At 33.6% G+C, this 15,961-nt stretch overlaps 1 protein-coding gene across 2 annotated transcripts in view; it reads left to right on the plus strand.

The window, feature by feature from the left end:
- The first annotated feature begins 397 nt into the window (after nt 1-397).
- LOC145261050 (histone deacetylase 2) overlaps nt 398-15,961 on the plus strand; it is a 100,741-nt gene continuing 85,177 nt past the window's right edge. Inside the window, exon 1 of one of the 2 annotated variants that reach the window (XM_080119211.1) lies at nt 398-762. In XM_080119211.1, coding sequence (XP_079975337.1) covers nt 714-762 — 49 coding nt within the window. In that variant the 5' untranslated portion in view covers nt 398-713. The remainder of the gene's footprint in view (nt 763-15,961) is intronic. The other variant, XM_080119212.1, reaches the window with a different exon arrangement.

The following is a 15,961-nucleotide window of genomic DNA, read 5'->3' on the forward strand; positions in this document are numbered from 1 at the left end:
TATATATATGATATATATACATATGATATATATATATATATATATATATATATATATATATATATATATATATATATATATATATATATATATATAAAGCTTTTCAATTAATTTTGGAGAACACAAACAAAAATAAAAATTTTCTTAATCTCTAAGCAGTAACACAGTGCAAGTTCGAAAAAAAAGTACGTTTATTAATTTTACACTTTCCGTCAAAAGTGTATCCCGTTAAAAATAAATTAATAAAGACAGACAAAATTAAAAAAAATATATATATATAAGTTTGGAAAACGGAACAAACAAATGTAAAAACAAAAAAAAAAACGGAATGGCGAGTTTAGCGCGCGAGAATGCATTTTCGAACATTAATCTCGACACCAAAGCTTTTTTTTTCTCCTTCCATTGAATGCGCGACTCGCTCGCTAGAGGTCGCTGACGTCGGGCTCCGTGTTATCCGATATCATCATCATCGACTAGTGTTTTAAGCGAGAGAAGGGGGTGTAAGGCGTCATCATCATCTTCCAGATGAAAACAAAAGGAGAGGTGCAAAGAAAAAAAAGAAGGAAAGAAATCCAACCTTTCTGTCTCTCTCTCTCTTTTCCCCGTTCAAAGCCATTATTAGCATAATAGGTTTTTAGTAGGGGCCCTCATCTATTTTTGCTGGTCGATATCTCAATTTCTGACTTGTCTACACGGCTTTAAAAACCTCAAAGATGACCACCCAGGGCCATAGTAAAAAAAGAATATGTTATTACTACGATGGTAAGTATAAACAATACAATGTTTTTTTTTCTTTTCTTCTTTTCTTTATATATATAGATATTTCCGGAGAAAGTTGTAGTGGCTGAAAACTGGGGGATCGATTTTGTAATTGGTGTTGTTATGAATTGATCCCCCATTTTGTAACCACTTATAAGTCATGCCGAACTTTCAAAATAGAAATGTATTTTTTTTTTTTTTGTTGATTTTAAACAAAAAAAAATTGATTTCTTTTTAATTGTTTTTTTTTTATTTTGGTAATTATTTGATTAATTATAAAAATATTAAAATGAAAAATAACTTTTTAAATGAAAAAATAAATGACTCGTAAACTGTTTATATATATATATATATATATATATATATATGTGTGTGTGTCTATATCTATATATATATATATATTATTATTATTTTTTATTTTTTTTACATAAAAAAAATATATATTTTCTGAATTAAAATACTTCTACAAAATCCGAACCAAAGTTTATTTTTAATTTAACCCCAACTAATCCTAAACTTCGGTTTTCAGTTTTTTTCCTTTTTCTTTTGTTTTTATGGCAATTGAGTTGCTTCTTCGGTTCAAATTCTGTAGAAGCACAGCATTTTTTTTTTTTTTTTTTTTTGTATTTATTTATTTATTTGGTAAATTTTTACGACGTTCCCCAGCGTATTATAAACACCGCCAACCTCTACATGTTAAGAACGGCTTTCGGAATAAACACCCCCAACCTCGAAAGCCGTTCTTAACATTGGGAGGGTGTGTATTGCGAAAGCCTTTCTTAACATGAGGTGGTTGGAGGTGTTTATAATACGCTGGGGCAGGTCGTAAAAAAGTACCTTTTCTTTTTTTCTCTGGACAAGAAGTTTCATTCTTTCCTTGAATAGTGGCGCCCCCCCCCTCCAAGAAATTAATTTAAGCAGCACAAATGAACCGTAATACTAGACTTTTATTTATTTTTTAATTTGATCACCCCCTATAAATATGTATTGGGTGCTTATGCATTTATGTTACCATATTATTTTATTTATTTTTGTAATTTTTTTTTTTACGACACTAATCAGTAATCACTGTAATATAAACATCAACCTTCCCATGTTAAGAACGGCTTTCGATGTTGAGGGTGTTTATACTGCGCTAGGTACTCGTAATTTTTTTTTTTATTGTTGTTAGGTACTCTTAATCATAAAACACCCTCCCACGTTAAGAATGGCTTTCTAAATAACTTTATTAGTTCAGCACGGTAACATAAGTGCATCCGGAGATTTACATGCGTCATTTTAAGGGCTTCAAAATTGCTTTCAAATGTTGAAAGCTTACCACGTAAACACTTCTAAAACCGTATAGTCATCTCTTATCAAGACCTGAGGGCCACTCAAGGATAAGGGTTAATTAGGTACTGTCATGATCAGTTATGGTGGAAGTTGAATGAGATAATTGGTTAGATTTGTTTTAATTATATATATGACGTCTTGCAAGTTCGTTACACAGAAACGTTTATTTTATTTTCACTCTCATCCCGAAGGAAGTCGTCAGGCTAACTTTTATACTTCTGCTTTCTAAGCTATACTCGTATGTCCAGCATTTTTTTTTCTATTTTTTATTTTTTTAATCATTTAAAATATTTTGAAAATATATATTTACGCAAGTCGATAGATACTGCGTTTTCTTCATGACTGGTTTGAAGCCTTTAAGCTGCCGAATAGGATCTAATTTCCTTCCGGTTTAAATTTAATTTAAAAGTTTACAAAAAAAAAAAAAAAGTGGGGCGGGGGCGATTCTACACTATTGGGACGAAACTTCAGAAATCGTAAAACTGAATTTCACATGAAAACAATGGTATCCACGTATTCCTCTATTTTTAAGATGATTTATATCCAAAAATTACGAAAATCGATAAGATAGAAAATTGTTTATTAAAGAAAATAGAAATTGATAAAAACGACCGTAAGACACGAGAAATCAGAAGGGAGGTAATTTTCCGTTTTGATTTAAACAAGATGGCGGAAAGTTTTCACCTGCCAACACGATTAAAGTTGTTTTTAATAATTCAGTATTATTGAGTTTATTTCTACTCAAATTTGGAAGCTGCCATTGTAACTGATTAGAATTGATTAAAAAAACCAGTTGAAACCACTTTTTTTTTCTTTTTTTTTTCTGAGAAGTCCATTTATCAACTACAAAATCTCATCCCAATTCTGTAGAAGTGCCAAAAAATTGTTTCTAAAATTGAATTTAAAAACATTAAAAAAAAGTATCTTTAACTTTTCAGCTTTAAAATGACTGCCTGTGAAGCCATCACTTGAACCTGCGTGAAATCATGAAATTAAAATTAAAGATAATTCAGTGTGACAGTGTGACACTGAATCAGTGTCAGCCATCTTAAAGCTGAAAAGTTCAAGATAACCTAACGAGTGTATGTGTATTTGTGTGTTGCTTTAACATCAAAATCATTTTAAATATTTGTATATTTCTGTATTTGCGGAAAAGTAGGTAAGAATGCTCAGTCACTCTTCTCAGCATCGGCATAGATCATCCATTGATACCTGCCGTTTCAGGAGTTGATTGGAGTCAATGACTAGTAATATATACCGGTGTAATTTCTTATAGAAAAAAACCCAAGGTGCCACATATATAATTTCAGTTGGCACTATTATAAACTTCCATTGATACCGTCGGTTTCAAGGAAACGCAAGAAACTTAGCTCACAGAGAAAAAGCTACATACTGTAATCTGTTTAATGGATTCTCCTTGTAAAGTGCCACTTTGGAGTTTAATGTTGCAAGGGTTGCGCAATCACTAACCTACCTTTCCTGGATCGGGCTTCATCTAAGTTTCAGGGCGACTGGAAAGAATTCCGTGATAATCGGAGAAAGTATTTATTTCTGAGTTCTCATTCTGCTAGATTAGTTGCCCAACGAAGTCTGGAGGGTCCAGTCTCTCCTAGTATTTTATTCATATGGGTGGAAGCGATATATGGATTTCCAAAAGTTGAGTGGTGGCGATTGTGAAACATGTATAAACAAATCTTTATTTCGATTCATATTTGATAAATTTTCAGATGACCCTTGTTGATGTCGATGAGCTAAGCGTGAAGTTGTTTATTAGAGAGAGAAAAAAGGCTAATCAAATATGAAAAATGATTTTAATTGTACAAGGAACTGTTAAAAATCTCCCCCTCTTTTCTATATAAAATAGATTATTGGCCTTAAGTTTTATTTTTACACCCGGTTTGTTACTTTTTAAAGTCTTGCAAATCGAATTTCGAGTCTTTTTTTTTTTTTGCTCGCTGGCGGCCATGTTTTTATTTATTTAAAAAAAAAAGATTTTTTTTTTTTTTTTTTTTTTTTTTTTACAGAATTTTACGAACTTAAAAATTAAAAAAAGATTGATTTTAATGACCAAGCGATGAATTTTCTTAAAAGTAAAAATTAAAATGCATGAACTTAAAATAAAAAAACTATTAGGATATTCACCCCCCCCCCCCGCCGCCGCCAAATTCAAGTCTAAATAATTCCTATCCTATAATCGAAACTTTTTTCGAATGTTAACCTTCCATATTTTAAAATTAAATTTATTTTTTTTTTTTATTTTAAACTTTATTGCTTGTTGAATAATAATAAAAAAATTCTCAAGACCAGGAAGTGATTTATTTAAGATGAAGATGTACTGACAATGTGGCTGAAATAAGACTTCATTAAAAAATATAAATTTATTTACATCGGATATAAAGTTAGTTTTCATAATGACGATCGATTAAAATAACGTACCCCCCCTCCGATTTTTTTTATAGTATTTTATGAAGTAAAAAAAAACAAAACAAAACAAACTATGCGGCCTCTATTCCGAAATATCGCCATGTTTATTTATTTTCGAAAAACTGCATATTTTTATTGACAGCATTAAAAATAAGATTAAAAGTTTATCAGATTAAAGAAAATTGTAAAACAAAAAAAAAAAAACAAACAAAAAAAACGCCGGAGAAAATTATACAAAAGGTCTCGAAACTATCATTGTCTTTGGGTGTGGGGGAGAAGAAAAATGTCCATTGCGTGCATATATATATATATATATATATATATATATATATATATATATTAGTATTCTGACGAAATAGAGGAAAAAAGACCAACTTATGTGTTCATCAACGTTTCGTCTTTATTTCGAGATTAACCCAGAGGAAGTCTCAAAATAAAGACGAAACGTTTATGAACAACTTGGTTCGTTCATATATATATATATATATATATATATGCACACAAATAATGTTTCATATTTTTGATAAGTTTCACCAAAAAATAGGCTTCACTATTTTCAGTGCTCATTACATGAATAGAGTTTCTTAACCGTCTGCACAGCCACAGTGCAGACATTTTTCATTTCACGAATAAATTCTTACATGTGATGATTTGCATTCTAATATCATTTTATTTATTTTTTTTTTTTGTGACGTTCGTTACACTGCTCTAAAAACAGTGTAACGTGACCCCCCCCCCCCCAAAAAAAAAAACAAATCTCTAAATAATTGAATAGAGATAAAATCTTGTCATGCAAAGTGCTTGATATCCGTTCAGAACCTGATAACAATAACAAATAATTAAACATTTTACTGAATACTGCAGTTTCACGGTAAATCCGAGACCCCCCCCCCCGGAATATGCAAGTGTTAAAAGTCCCTTTTTGATTATTTGATCTTTATTCTTTATAAGTTTCTACATATCTATTGAGTGATGGATGGATGACGCTTTTGAAAAATACTGTTCTCTTATTTAGTAAATCCGAATGAACTATAATACTCGACATGTGTTCTCTTGGCAATTAATTTTATGATTTGACAGCTTAAAGCCATCAAAACCACTTTCAATGTGTTTTTTTGTTGTTTTTTTTTGTCTTCGATAATTTCAATTTTCGCAGCTAATCTGAAGAATTCTTACGTGGAATGAAACATTAATGCTTTTTTTTTTTTTTTTTTTGCAGCTAGCTTGCTATAAGTATTTGTATACTAAGCTCTACTCGTGTATTGGGCACTGCTGAAGTAAATACTGTAATAAATAAGTCGACTTTTTTTCTTTTTCGTGATCGTCAAAACTTTAAATTAGTGGAAGAAGGGTGAAAATGGATTGAATTAAAATTTTAAGAGCCAAAAGTCTAGTATAACGGTCCATTTAAGCTAGAAAACCAGAAAAAAAGTGTTTTCTTGAAATCTTTATTTCTTATTTTCAATATTTAGAAAATATTTCTAATTAAACACTTTTTTTATTAGCCAAATCATTATCCCATAATTTTTAATTTCTCTTAAAGTCCACTTTTTATATAAAAAAATAAATTTATATATATATATATATATATATAATTTTTTCTTTCTTTCAGTTTCAATGTATTTTTGGTAAACATTAAAAAGCCGGTTGTTTTCATGTGTCGATGTCAAAAATCCATTCTCGACTGTAAAACTATTATCAAGAAAGTATGGAAGACCCTAAAGTCGGTTTCTGGTGTCCGCGTTTGCAGTTTTGACTCTGCGGAATTTTGAAAAACACTTATTTTTATAACTCGTTTTGCTGTTTTTTTTTTTTTTTTTTTTTTTTTTAAGCATTCAGTGTTTATCTATTCATGTTTCTTTAATAAATTCAATCTTTTTATCTTGATTTATTTTTTTAAACATTTATTGGCATATTTGTAGCCTTATTTTGTTTGTGCAACGGATAACTCGATTTTTTTTTTTTTCGATCAGAAACTCTTTAATCTCTTAAGTCGTAAAATCTGTAATTTATTTACTTTTTTTTTTTTTTTTTAAATAGTTTGATTTTTTTTTTTTATACTAAAAAAAAAAAAAAAAACTTTGTAAAATATCCCCTCTTTTCTTTTCGGGCACGTGTCTGTAAATAAAACAAATCGTTGACCCCCCCCCCATCCGAATTTTTTGCCACCAACAAAGAAGATTCTGACAGAAATTAGCGCTTCCTAACTTTTTTATAAAAAAACCCCCCAAATTGTTCAGTCTGTACTTAATAAAATCGAGGCGGCCACGATTTAAAAAAAAAATTTTTTTTTAGTAAAAGCTTTACCCCCCCCCCTTAAAAAATAAAAATGGTTGTTTTTATTTTTTATTTTATTTATTTATTTATTTATTTATTTTTTTTATAATAGAACAAAAAAACGCGATTACATCAAAATTCTGTTTGGTGGTGGGGGGGTAAAATTCCTTTAAATGGGGGGGTTTCACTTGATCACAGCATAGGACAGAACGAGTAGTCATTTTTTTTTTTTTTTTTTTTTTTTTTTTTTTTTTTTTCCTGGCATTTTGGAAATACGAATGAATTAGTATTAAACAGTTTTAATTACACTAATACAATGCCATTAAATACTAATGATTGGAGAGAACGAATAACTATTTTTATTTTCAAGATGGCCACCATTTTTTTTATTTTTATGTTTTTTTATTTTAGTCAAATAGCCATCACCATCTCCGACTCCCCCTCCCCGTATTTGTTGTGCAGAAAATAAACAGAATCCTTGCAACATGCTCTCTTCAGTAATTTCAACACGAAATCTGGAGTAGTGATAAAAAAAATGGGGGGAAAAAAAAAATCTGAGAAATTTGTTGATTACCCCCCCCCCCCCGCAAAAAAAGTCTGTATTTTTGGTGATATGTGAATACCGTGGAGGGGGGGGGGACAAACTTAGCGGAAAGACAGAAACAAATTTAGAGTGGGTGATCAGTAGGGCTATGACAAGAGAATATTGTTTTCATTGTTTTGACTCTCGAGTATATATCCGACAGTTAATCAATTGAAAACCACACATCACTATCTAAAAACATGCAAGATATTAACTGATATATACTAGAGAGTCAAAATAATGAAAACAATATTCTCTTGTCATAGTCTTAGTTATCAGTTTCGTATATGAATTCAACAGAAAATGATCCTTGAAATATTAGTGGCAAAGTTTATATTACCACGTAATCGCCTAAGAAAATAGAAGCCCCCCCCCCCTCAAAACAAAGCACATAATTTTTCCTATAGCTTCAAAATGGGAGAGATAACTGCGCTAAAACGTTAGAATCGTTTGGAAATGTGATAAATGATTGTGGATGATATTATCTAAAAAATGTGTATGCGAAACTATACAAAAATGGGGTGTTCATAAAGTTCCGTTTGTGTTTGTTTACAATATCACGTCCGCTGATATTTGGGCTTGACGATGAATGCCCTGGAAAAGTCACTTCTGATTAATGTTTAGTTTTAAAGTATGTGAACGGAGAAATGATTTGCTGCGATTTTAAATGGTAACTCTTCTTTTTATTGTAAATTGAATTTCGTTTGTGTTTGTTTACAATATCACGTCAGCTGATATTTGAGCTTGACGATGAATGCCCTGGAAAAGTCACTTCTGATTAATGGTTACCAATTTTAAAATATGCAAACAAGCTTGGATGTTTTTCAGAATAATAGAATATTTTAAAACTGATAAACATTAATCAGAAGTGACCATTCCAGGGTGTTCATCATCAAGCCCAAATATCAGCGGACGTGGTATTGTAAAACAGATGCAACTTGATAAACACCAAAAATGCTTACCCGTTCCGTCTTGAATTCCTATAACTTTTATCTACACTAAAAGTGTAAAATATTCTATCAGGTTCATAAAGATTTTGTAGTTTTTAACTTGAATTCAGATGAAAATATCTCGGCTCAAACCAAAATTTATTGATCAAAATAAATACCATCAGAATTAACACACTTTTGCCAACACAAAACAAGCGTCTTTATGTCAGTAACGTAAAAATCTTGTGTTCTGGTGGCAATGAAGTCGCTGAAGGCATTTTTGATATTGCTTAGTTTTTGAAGCATTTCTCATGCAGAAAGTTGTTGAGATGCTTGGAAAATTGGTAGTCTGTTGGTGGGAGGTCTCGAGAGTATGGTGGATGAGGCAGTTTTGTAGCCTAATTCATTCAACTTCTGCGGGGTCAGTTTAACAACATGCGGTTGGGCATTGTCATGAAGAACAATTGAGCCTTTTCTGTTGACTAATGCTAGGTGTTGTTGTCGAAGTTTCTGATGCATTTCATCCATTTGTTGACAGTACTTCTTCGCCGTAATGGTTTTGCCTGAATTAAAAAAAACTAGTGAGATCTGTCACAGACCACCAAACAGTCAACATGATCTTCTTTTGATGCAACTCTGGCTTCCGGAAGTGTCGTGGAGCTTCGTCGGTGTCTAACCACTGAGCTAAGCGGTGCCACTTTTCATTGTACATCACAACCCGGTTGAGAAACGGGTCGTTCTTGTTGCGGGAAAGAAGGGAAATTTTTTTTTTATAAGGCGTTTCTTTTAGTTGTCCAATTTGTGAGGCACCCATCTATCAAGTTTTTTTTTGCCTTTCTAATCTCTCACGTGGTTGGAAATCGTTGTATACGTTATCCCTAATCTAATTGATCGTTGTCAACATCCGATGGCCAATCACTCTGCTCATCAAGACTCTCGCTGCCGCCACAAAATTTCTTAAACCATCATTGTGCTGTGCGTTCAGTACTGGTTCCTGGGCCAAACACTTTGCTAATATCATGAGCTGTTTCGGCAGCTTTTCGGCCTAGCTTGAATTGAAATAAAAAAAAATTTATGCAAATTTGCTTTTTTTCCAACTTGGATTTGACTTTCTGGAAAGAAAACAGTTTTAAACCGATTGTAATCTAAACAATTAGAGCAAAAAACGCTCTTTAAAATGATGTAAATGTATTTTAATGAAAAATGTAAATGTATTTTAATGAAAAATTTGAAAATACATCATTCGATCACAAATTCCGCTAAAACTTTCTCAACCTAATACATTAAAATCAAGTTTCCAGTTTTATCCATTTTTATTTGTCTGATATGTGTGTGTGTGTGTGTGTGTGTACATTTTTTTTTTTTTTTTTTTTTTTTTTTACATGGGGTTCACCACTTATCAAGGCCCGAAGGCCACTCAGGGATAAGGGTTATTGCGTGTACAGTAATCAATGAGATAGTATTGTAGTAATCATTAGTATTGGGGGTTTAGATAGTGTCTTACTTAAGGGGGCGGTTTGTCAGGAGTTTGTTTATGTTGGACTTGAAGACGTCCAAGTTGTAGTCGGGTGGGAAACCGGCAAGCGGCAGAGAGTTCCACTGGCGTGCAGTTCTAAGAAAGAAGCTTTGCTCATGGAATCTACATTTTGGATTTAGGCACAGATAAAGAGTGGGGAAAATTATTGACAGTAGTTTCAGCCAGACGGGTGTTTCTCGTGAAAGATTGGCAAGGGGGGGACGAGGGATTGGAGCTCAGATGAGCACCTGCCATGAAAATAACGATAAAACAAAGACAGGCTCGCAATGTCTCTTCTGTGGGAGAGAGGTTGCAGGGAAGAGAAAAGGGCATCCCCCACGAAGTCTATTTTGTACTCTGTCAAGGCAGGATAGGCTGTTTTTAGCAGCTCCTGCCCAGATGTGGCAGCAGTACTCCATCCTTGGACGTTCTTGGCTTTTATACAGATAGATAGGTATTTATTTATTAAAATTATGTTAGTATATTAATTACCCGAGAAAAAAATATAGTTTTTTCTCCACGATTTATGAATAATCAAGGAGCAACTATCTCGCATCGCCATTTTGGAAAATCTCAAGAAACAAAGAAAGATAATACAATTCATACCACATCTATGTTGTAATGCCTACAAATTTCCATTAATTATTTAAAAAAATAATTTCCTTTATATATATAAAAAAAAAAAAAAATCCTTGATCAATTTACGTAATTTTTGGAATGTGATATTTTTTGTTTCATCACAAATATATACATCATATAGATTTTTAAAATTTAGCTGAACACTAAACAAAAAAAATTAATTGAAAATTTGAGACTTTATTAATATTAGACACATGGGTGACTTGTTGGATCCCAGTTGCTATAACTATGTCTTAACTGAAATGAATGAAATTTTGCTTTTTTTTTTTTTTTTATCAATAAAAAATATATTTTTACTCTGTTATCTTCATGGAAATAAAGAATTATTTCGTTATCTAATTTATGCGATGGTAACACCACGAAAAGTCACTCTTTCTCTAAATAATCAGACATTTAAAAAAAAAATATTTGATTCCTTGAATCAACACTGAAAAGGGGCAAGAAAAATGGACAAGAGAGAATGAAGATTGATAATTTTTTTTTTTTTTTTTTTCCTTTAATCCTACCCAAAAAGGAGACTAGTGGTAGATGTACCAGTCCAGATGTAGTAACAATGCTTTATACATGGGCGAATGGTGGCCTTGCAGAGGTACAGGATACTCGGGTGTGAGTAGTCTTCTAGCTCGATAGAGGGAACCTACCTTCTTTACAGCAGCTTTCGCAATGGCCTCTATGTATTTGTTCCAGTTCATATTACCTGTGAATGTTAGGCCGAGGAGTTTGAAGAAAGAATTCTGAGGATGGGTGTTATTTGTCATGGTTATCAGTGGTTGGAGAGGCAGCTTGGTCTTACTAGCATAAAATGTTACCATCTATTTGCAACCCCATTCCACTACGGTCTGGAAGTAATTTCTAACAATTCTGCTATTGTCTTAGATTTGTGTACATTCGTTCTTCCCTTGTATGCTGTAGAGCATTGTATCATCAGGAAATATACCCATCTCTGACACAATTATATCAGGGAGGTCGTTTATGAATATCAGGAATAACAGTGGTCCAAGAATTGACCTCCAAAATCAATGGCAACATGGATGGTCCTATTGTTGAAGAAGGATCTAATTATATTCAGTATGCATCCAGTTATCCCGATTTAATCGGCTTCGTTTCTCGGATTGCACAGATGCAGCTGCGTGCTCTACTTACAGCTTCTCTAGAACCCGTTCCGTTACACAAGCCGTAATATTCTCAATCTACTGCCGAGATTGAGAACACCCCAGGGGTTCGCTTCTAGATCTATTCCTCACCATGGTACCCAAGGATTGTATGACTAATGCTCACAGTCCACTTGGAAACGCAGACAACCTCGTGGCATCAGGGGACATCACACTTAACCCTCAACCCCATGGATTGGATTGTTCGGACTATTATTCTCCTCTTTTCACGTTTTGGTTGATGTAACCATTTTCAGATGTATCTTATCAGACTCTGGAGGAATCGGCACAAAATTTCGAATGGAACCTTTTGTTTAACCCATGGGGGTAGCACACTTGTTACGTCAGGCATGACTCAGAAGTCTGAATTAATTTGCAATTGTATTTTAAGTATTGTCCATGTTGGGATTGAACCATCAACCTCCAGAAGAGTGTAACTTACAACGGAATTTTACCAAGTACCTTATCCGCTAAGCCACAAATTACTTCTGACTTCTATCCAGTCGTGGCTGATGGAACGAGAGCATGCTACCCCCTGTGGATTAAATAAAGGGTTCTATTCAATATTTTGTGCAGATTCCTTGAGTTTAGCAAGATACACCTGAAGGTCGACCAAAACCTGCGAGTAACACTCAAGAGCAGTAGTTTGAATAATCCAAATAAAAGAATAGTAATTTGTTCAGGTAATTGTAAATTATGGTTAATTGATACACCTATACACCCACACACAGGTCTCTCAGAAATTGACCATCAATATTGTACCTTTTTATTGTGAATATCTGACAATATCTGAGCTCCCAGAATCCAAACCTTTTTGTGGTATATCAGCATCAAGAAACAAGAGCCAGAAGAATACCTCCATCATGAACCTGGCAAAACATTTTGGTAAAAAATGAGACGGAATTAACAAAAAAAAAACAACTTCAAAATAAGTCTTATAAGTCAAGAGTTGCCAAAAGTATATGAAGACTTTCCATTGCAAAAAAAAAAAAAAAAAAAAAAAAAAAAATGGAATAAGCCAACCAACTGTATTAGTATCTCATGAAGGAATTCAACCATTTGCCAGAAAGAGAATGGCTCCACTATGATCAGACGTGGATTATAATGGCTGCCTAAGATCAAAGTTTGATGACCAATACTTTAAAAAAAAAAATGAGCGGTCTTGGCAATGATAGCAAGTGCAGGTTCTGCCACACAGAAGTAGAGTGAGCCATCTGACATCCAGTGATAAGGTTCTGCTGGGAGGGGGGGGCTACTATACAATACGTGACACAATGGAACGTGTAAATATCTCTCTATTGGACCATCTGTAAAAGTTGAATATCGAATAGTTGCAAGTTCTGGGAACATGTTTACCAGAAAGAACAGTTGGAAATAAGTCGTACACCATCCACAATGACTGTGCCATCCCTACAGCTACGTAATTAGAAAATGTAGCTATTAAATAGTAATGTGGGACAAGAGGAAAGAAGCAACCTTAGTGGAAGTTAGTGTTCCCAATGATGCTAGGTTAAACAGCTGAGAGAAAAAAACAAAATACTAATATGGCATTCAGAAGAGTAGAAGATTCTTGTTTTATCCAAGAATCACTTCCTGTCTCTTTCCTCCCAAATGAGCACCTCTCCTCCATTTCTTTAATTTTGACTAAACATCTTTCTAATTGTTTCTGTATTTTTGAGATGACGATTGATCATTTGTGTTATTGGGATTGTTTGGACTACTGTTCTCATCTTGGTTGCTATTCTCACGTTTTGGCTATCGTAACCTCCGACTTTCTTAGAGCGTATTTTCATCATGGCTATTATTGGTGAATAGTGAAAAAAGATTTTTTTTCTTTTTCTTCAACAAACCATAGCTGTTAGTATTCAAACTGTGATTTTTATTTTCAATGAAATGGAAAGAGCGCCTCCTCAAAAAATTCAGAAACCTATCAAATCGGTATGGACCCAAATTTATACAAAAATGGAAATGACTCGATGCTTTTCCGTTTTATAAAAACGTTTTGAAATTCATTTTGAATTCTAATGACTGGTTTGTTGAAAAACAAAAAAACATTTTTTTCGCCAATAACAGCCATTGTGAAAGAACACCTGAAGGTTGAAGGTTACATTGGCTAAAACATTGTGAGAATAACAATCAGGATAAGAGCAGTAGTCTGAACAATCCAAATAATATGAACTCGTAAAATATGCTTAATCATATTTTAATTCATGCAGATTGGTATTATTATTATTACAGAGCCAATTCTCTATTGAATATTATATTGTACCTTATACTGATCTCCAGTTAAAAAAAAAAAAAGACTTCGGTGCCATCAGCTTCGACCAAAACATGCTCCAGTTGTATTCCTTATCGTTTGAGGTATCGACAGATAGATAAGAAAGTTTTAAAATTAAACCACTTCAAGCTATGAATGGATTTGCGCATGCACAAAAGTAATAGAAATATCGACCGCTTGAAATGAACATTTTGCACTTCAACTTGCCAACTTATTTCTATACACATTAGTAATCCATCCAAACAAATACTTTACTCGTCATAAATCTTCGTTGGTGTATGATTACCAGTTCTAAGACAACAGTATATTCTTGTCCTTGTTTTGATTCTTAGGTATATATCCATTGATACCTTTGTTTTTTATGTAGAATGATGTGGTTCTAGGTTGTCTAGCTGTGTCGGATATATAAAAAAATATAAAAATAAGAATATGCTGTTGTCATAGCCCTAATGATGACTATTTCCTGTTAATTTCAGTGTTTTACTGTTTTATAGATTTTTCATTGCTCATCAGTAATATATGATCATCCAAGTTTTCGTGTCATCCTCTTTATACATACAGACATGCACTTGTCTGATATAAGGGTTTTCCCCCGCATTCAAACCTCATTGCTTTTCTGGACGTCCCTGTCATGAGTGCCAGGGAGCTGCATTATGCTACGAGTTCAGTTTCACTTTTATACTGAAAAGACAAAGAAACACACGTAGACCAAGAAATATGAAAATAGCGGGTAAAAGTCATTCAAATGAAAGATACACGCGAGCTCGTTTCGTAAATCGTAGACATTATAATCTAGGTACCATATAAACTGTTTTAAGAAGCAATAACTGTCAGTGCCCCCCTGAAAAAAGCCTTTGCCGGACATGCACACACACACACTAACATACATTTTGCCTTTTATATATATGCTAGCAGGGGGGGGGTACCCGGCGTTGCCTGGGTGTTTGGAGGTGTCTGTGTTGGGAGGGGGGGGTAGATTAAAACAACCCTGTTCCAAAAAAAAACGTTGGCTGGGTGTTTGGAGGTGTAAAAGAAAAAAGGTAGGCTCGAACCTGAAGTTTCTGTTTTCCCTGCCCCATCATTCGCTTTTTTATACTGAAAACCGAAAGAAACATGCGGTGATTGAAAAAATCTGGAAAAAATAGCGCGTGAAAGTTGGGCAAATTAAATACACATGTTTCGAGGTGTGTGTGCTCTTAAATCAAAAAGAAACCGGGGGGGGGGGTGTAAAAAAAAGTTTTGATAAGTTGGTAGAATCAAATCTGAAGCCCTGAGGCAAAGTTGGAAAATAAAATGTGAAAAAAGAAACATGACACGTTAACCGCTCGGTCAGCCAAAATGAGTTACTGAAAGATGTTTGAATTTATTTAAGTAAGAAGAGAATTGACAGGTGCCCGCACGGAAGTCGTAGTTAACATTTTGTGCGAGCGTTACGACGTAAGCAATAGCTATTCAGCAGTTAACATTTTCTGCGGGACAGTTTTTAATGAGGTCAATAACCCGGTTTGTTTGTTTTTACTTAACTTTGGGGAAAACAGCTCCCCCCGTTTATTAGGGGAGTGTCTCGTCTTGAAATGAAAGCAACCCATCTGATATGACGACGGTAAGCCGACATTGACCAAACGTTACATCACTTTCTAGAGACCACTGGCCGTGGGCCAGAGATTCGAATCGAGTTTCGTTTTTTTATACCGAAAAACGAAAGCAATATGCAGCGATCCCAAAATGTCGAATATTTAACGTTTCAAAGTCGGGCAAATTAAATAGACGGGCGACCTCCGTCCGTAACTCGTAGATATTATGATTTCGATGTGATATAAAGTATTAAAAATTGAGCGACGGCCTCGAGAAGCCGCTGAAAAAAAATCCTTTTGCGGACATACACAAAAAGCGAACATACATACATACACACATTTTCACTTTTATATATATATATATATATATATATATATATATATATATTAGACTAGCGGGGGGGGGGTACCCAGCATGGCCCGAGTGTTTGTAGGTGTGCGTGTTTGTTTGGTGGAGGGGGGGGGGGGATCAAAACAATCCTGTTTTAAAAAAAAAATG

Source organism: Euprymna scolopes, chromosome 37, assembly GCF_053919585.1.
Source record: "Euprymna scolopes isolate OS-2025 chromosome 37, ASM5391958v1, whole genome shotgun sequence".
Classification (NCBI taxonomy): Eukaryota; Metazoa; Mollusca; class Cephalopoda; order Sepiida; family Sepiolidae; genus Euprymna; species Euprymna scolopes.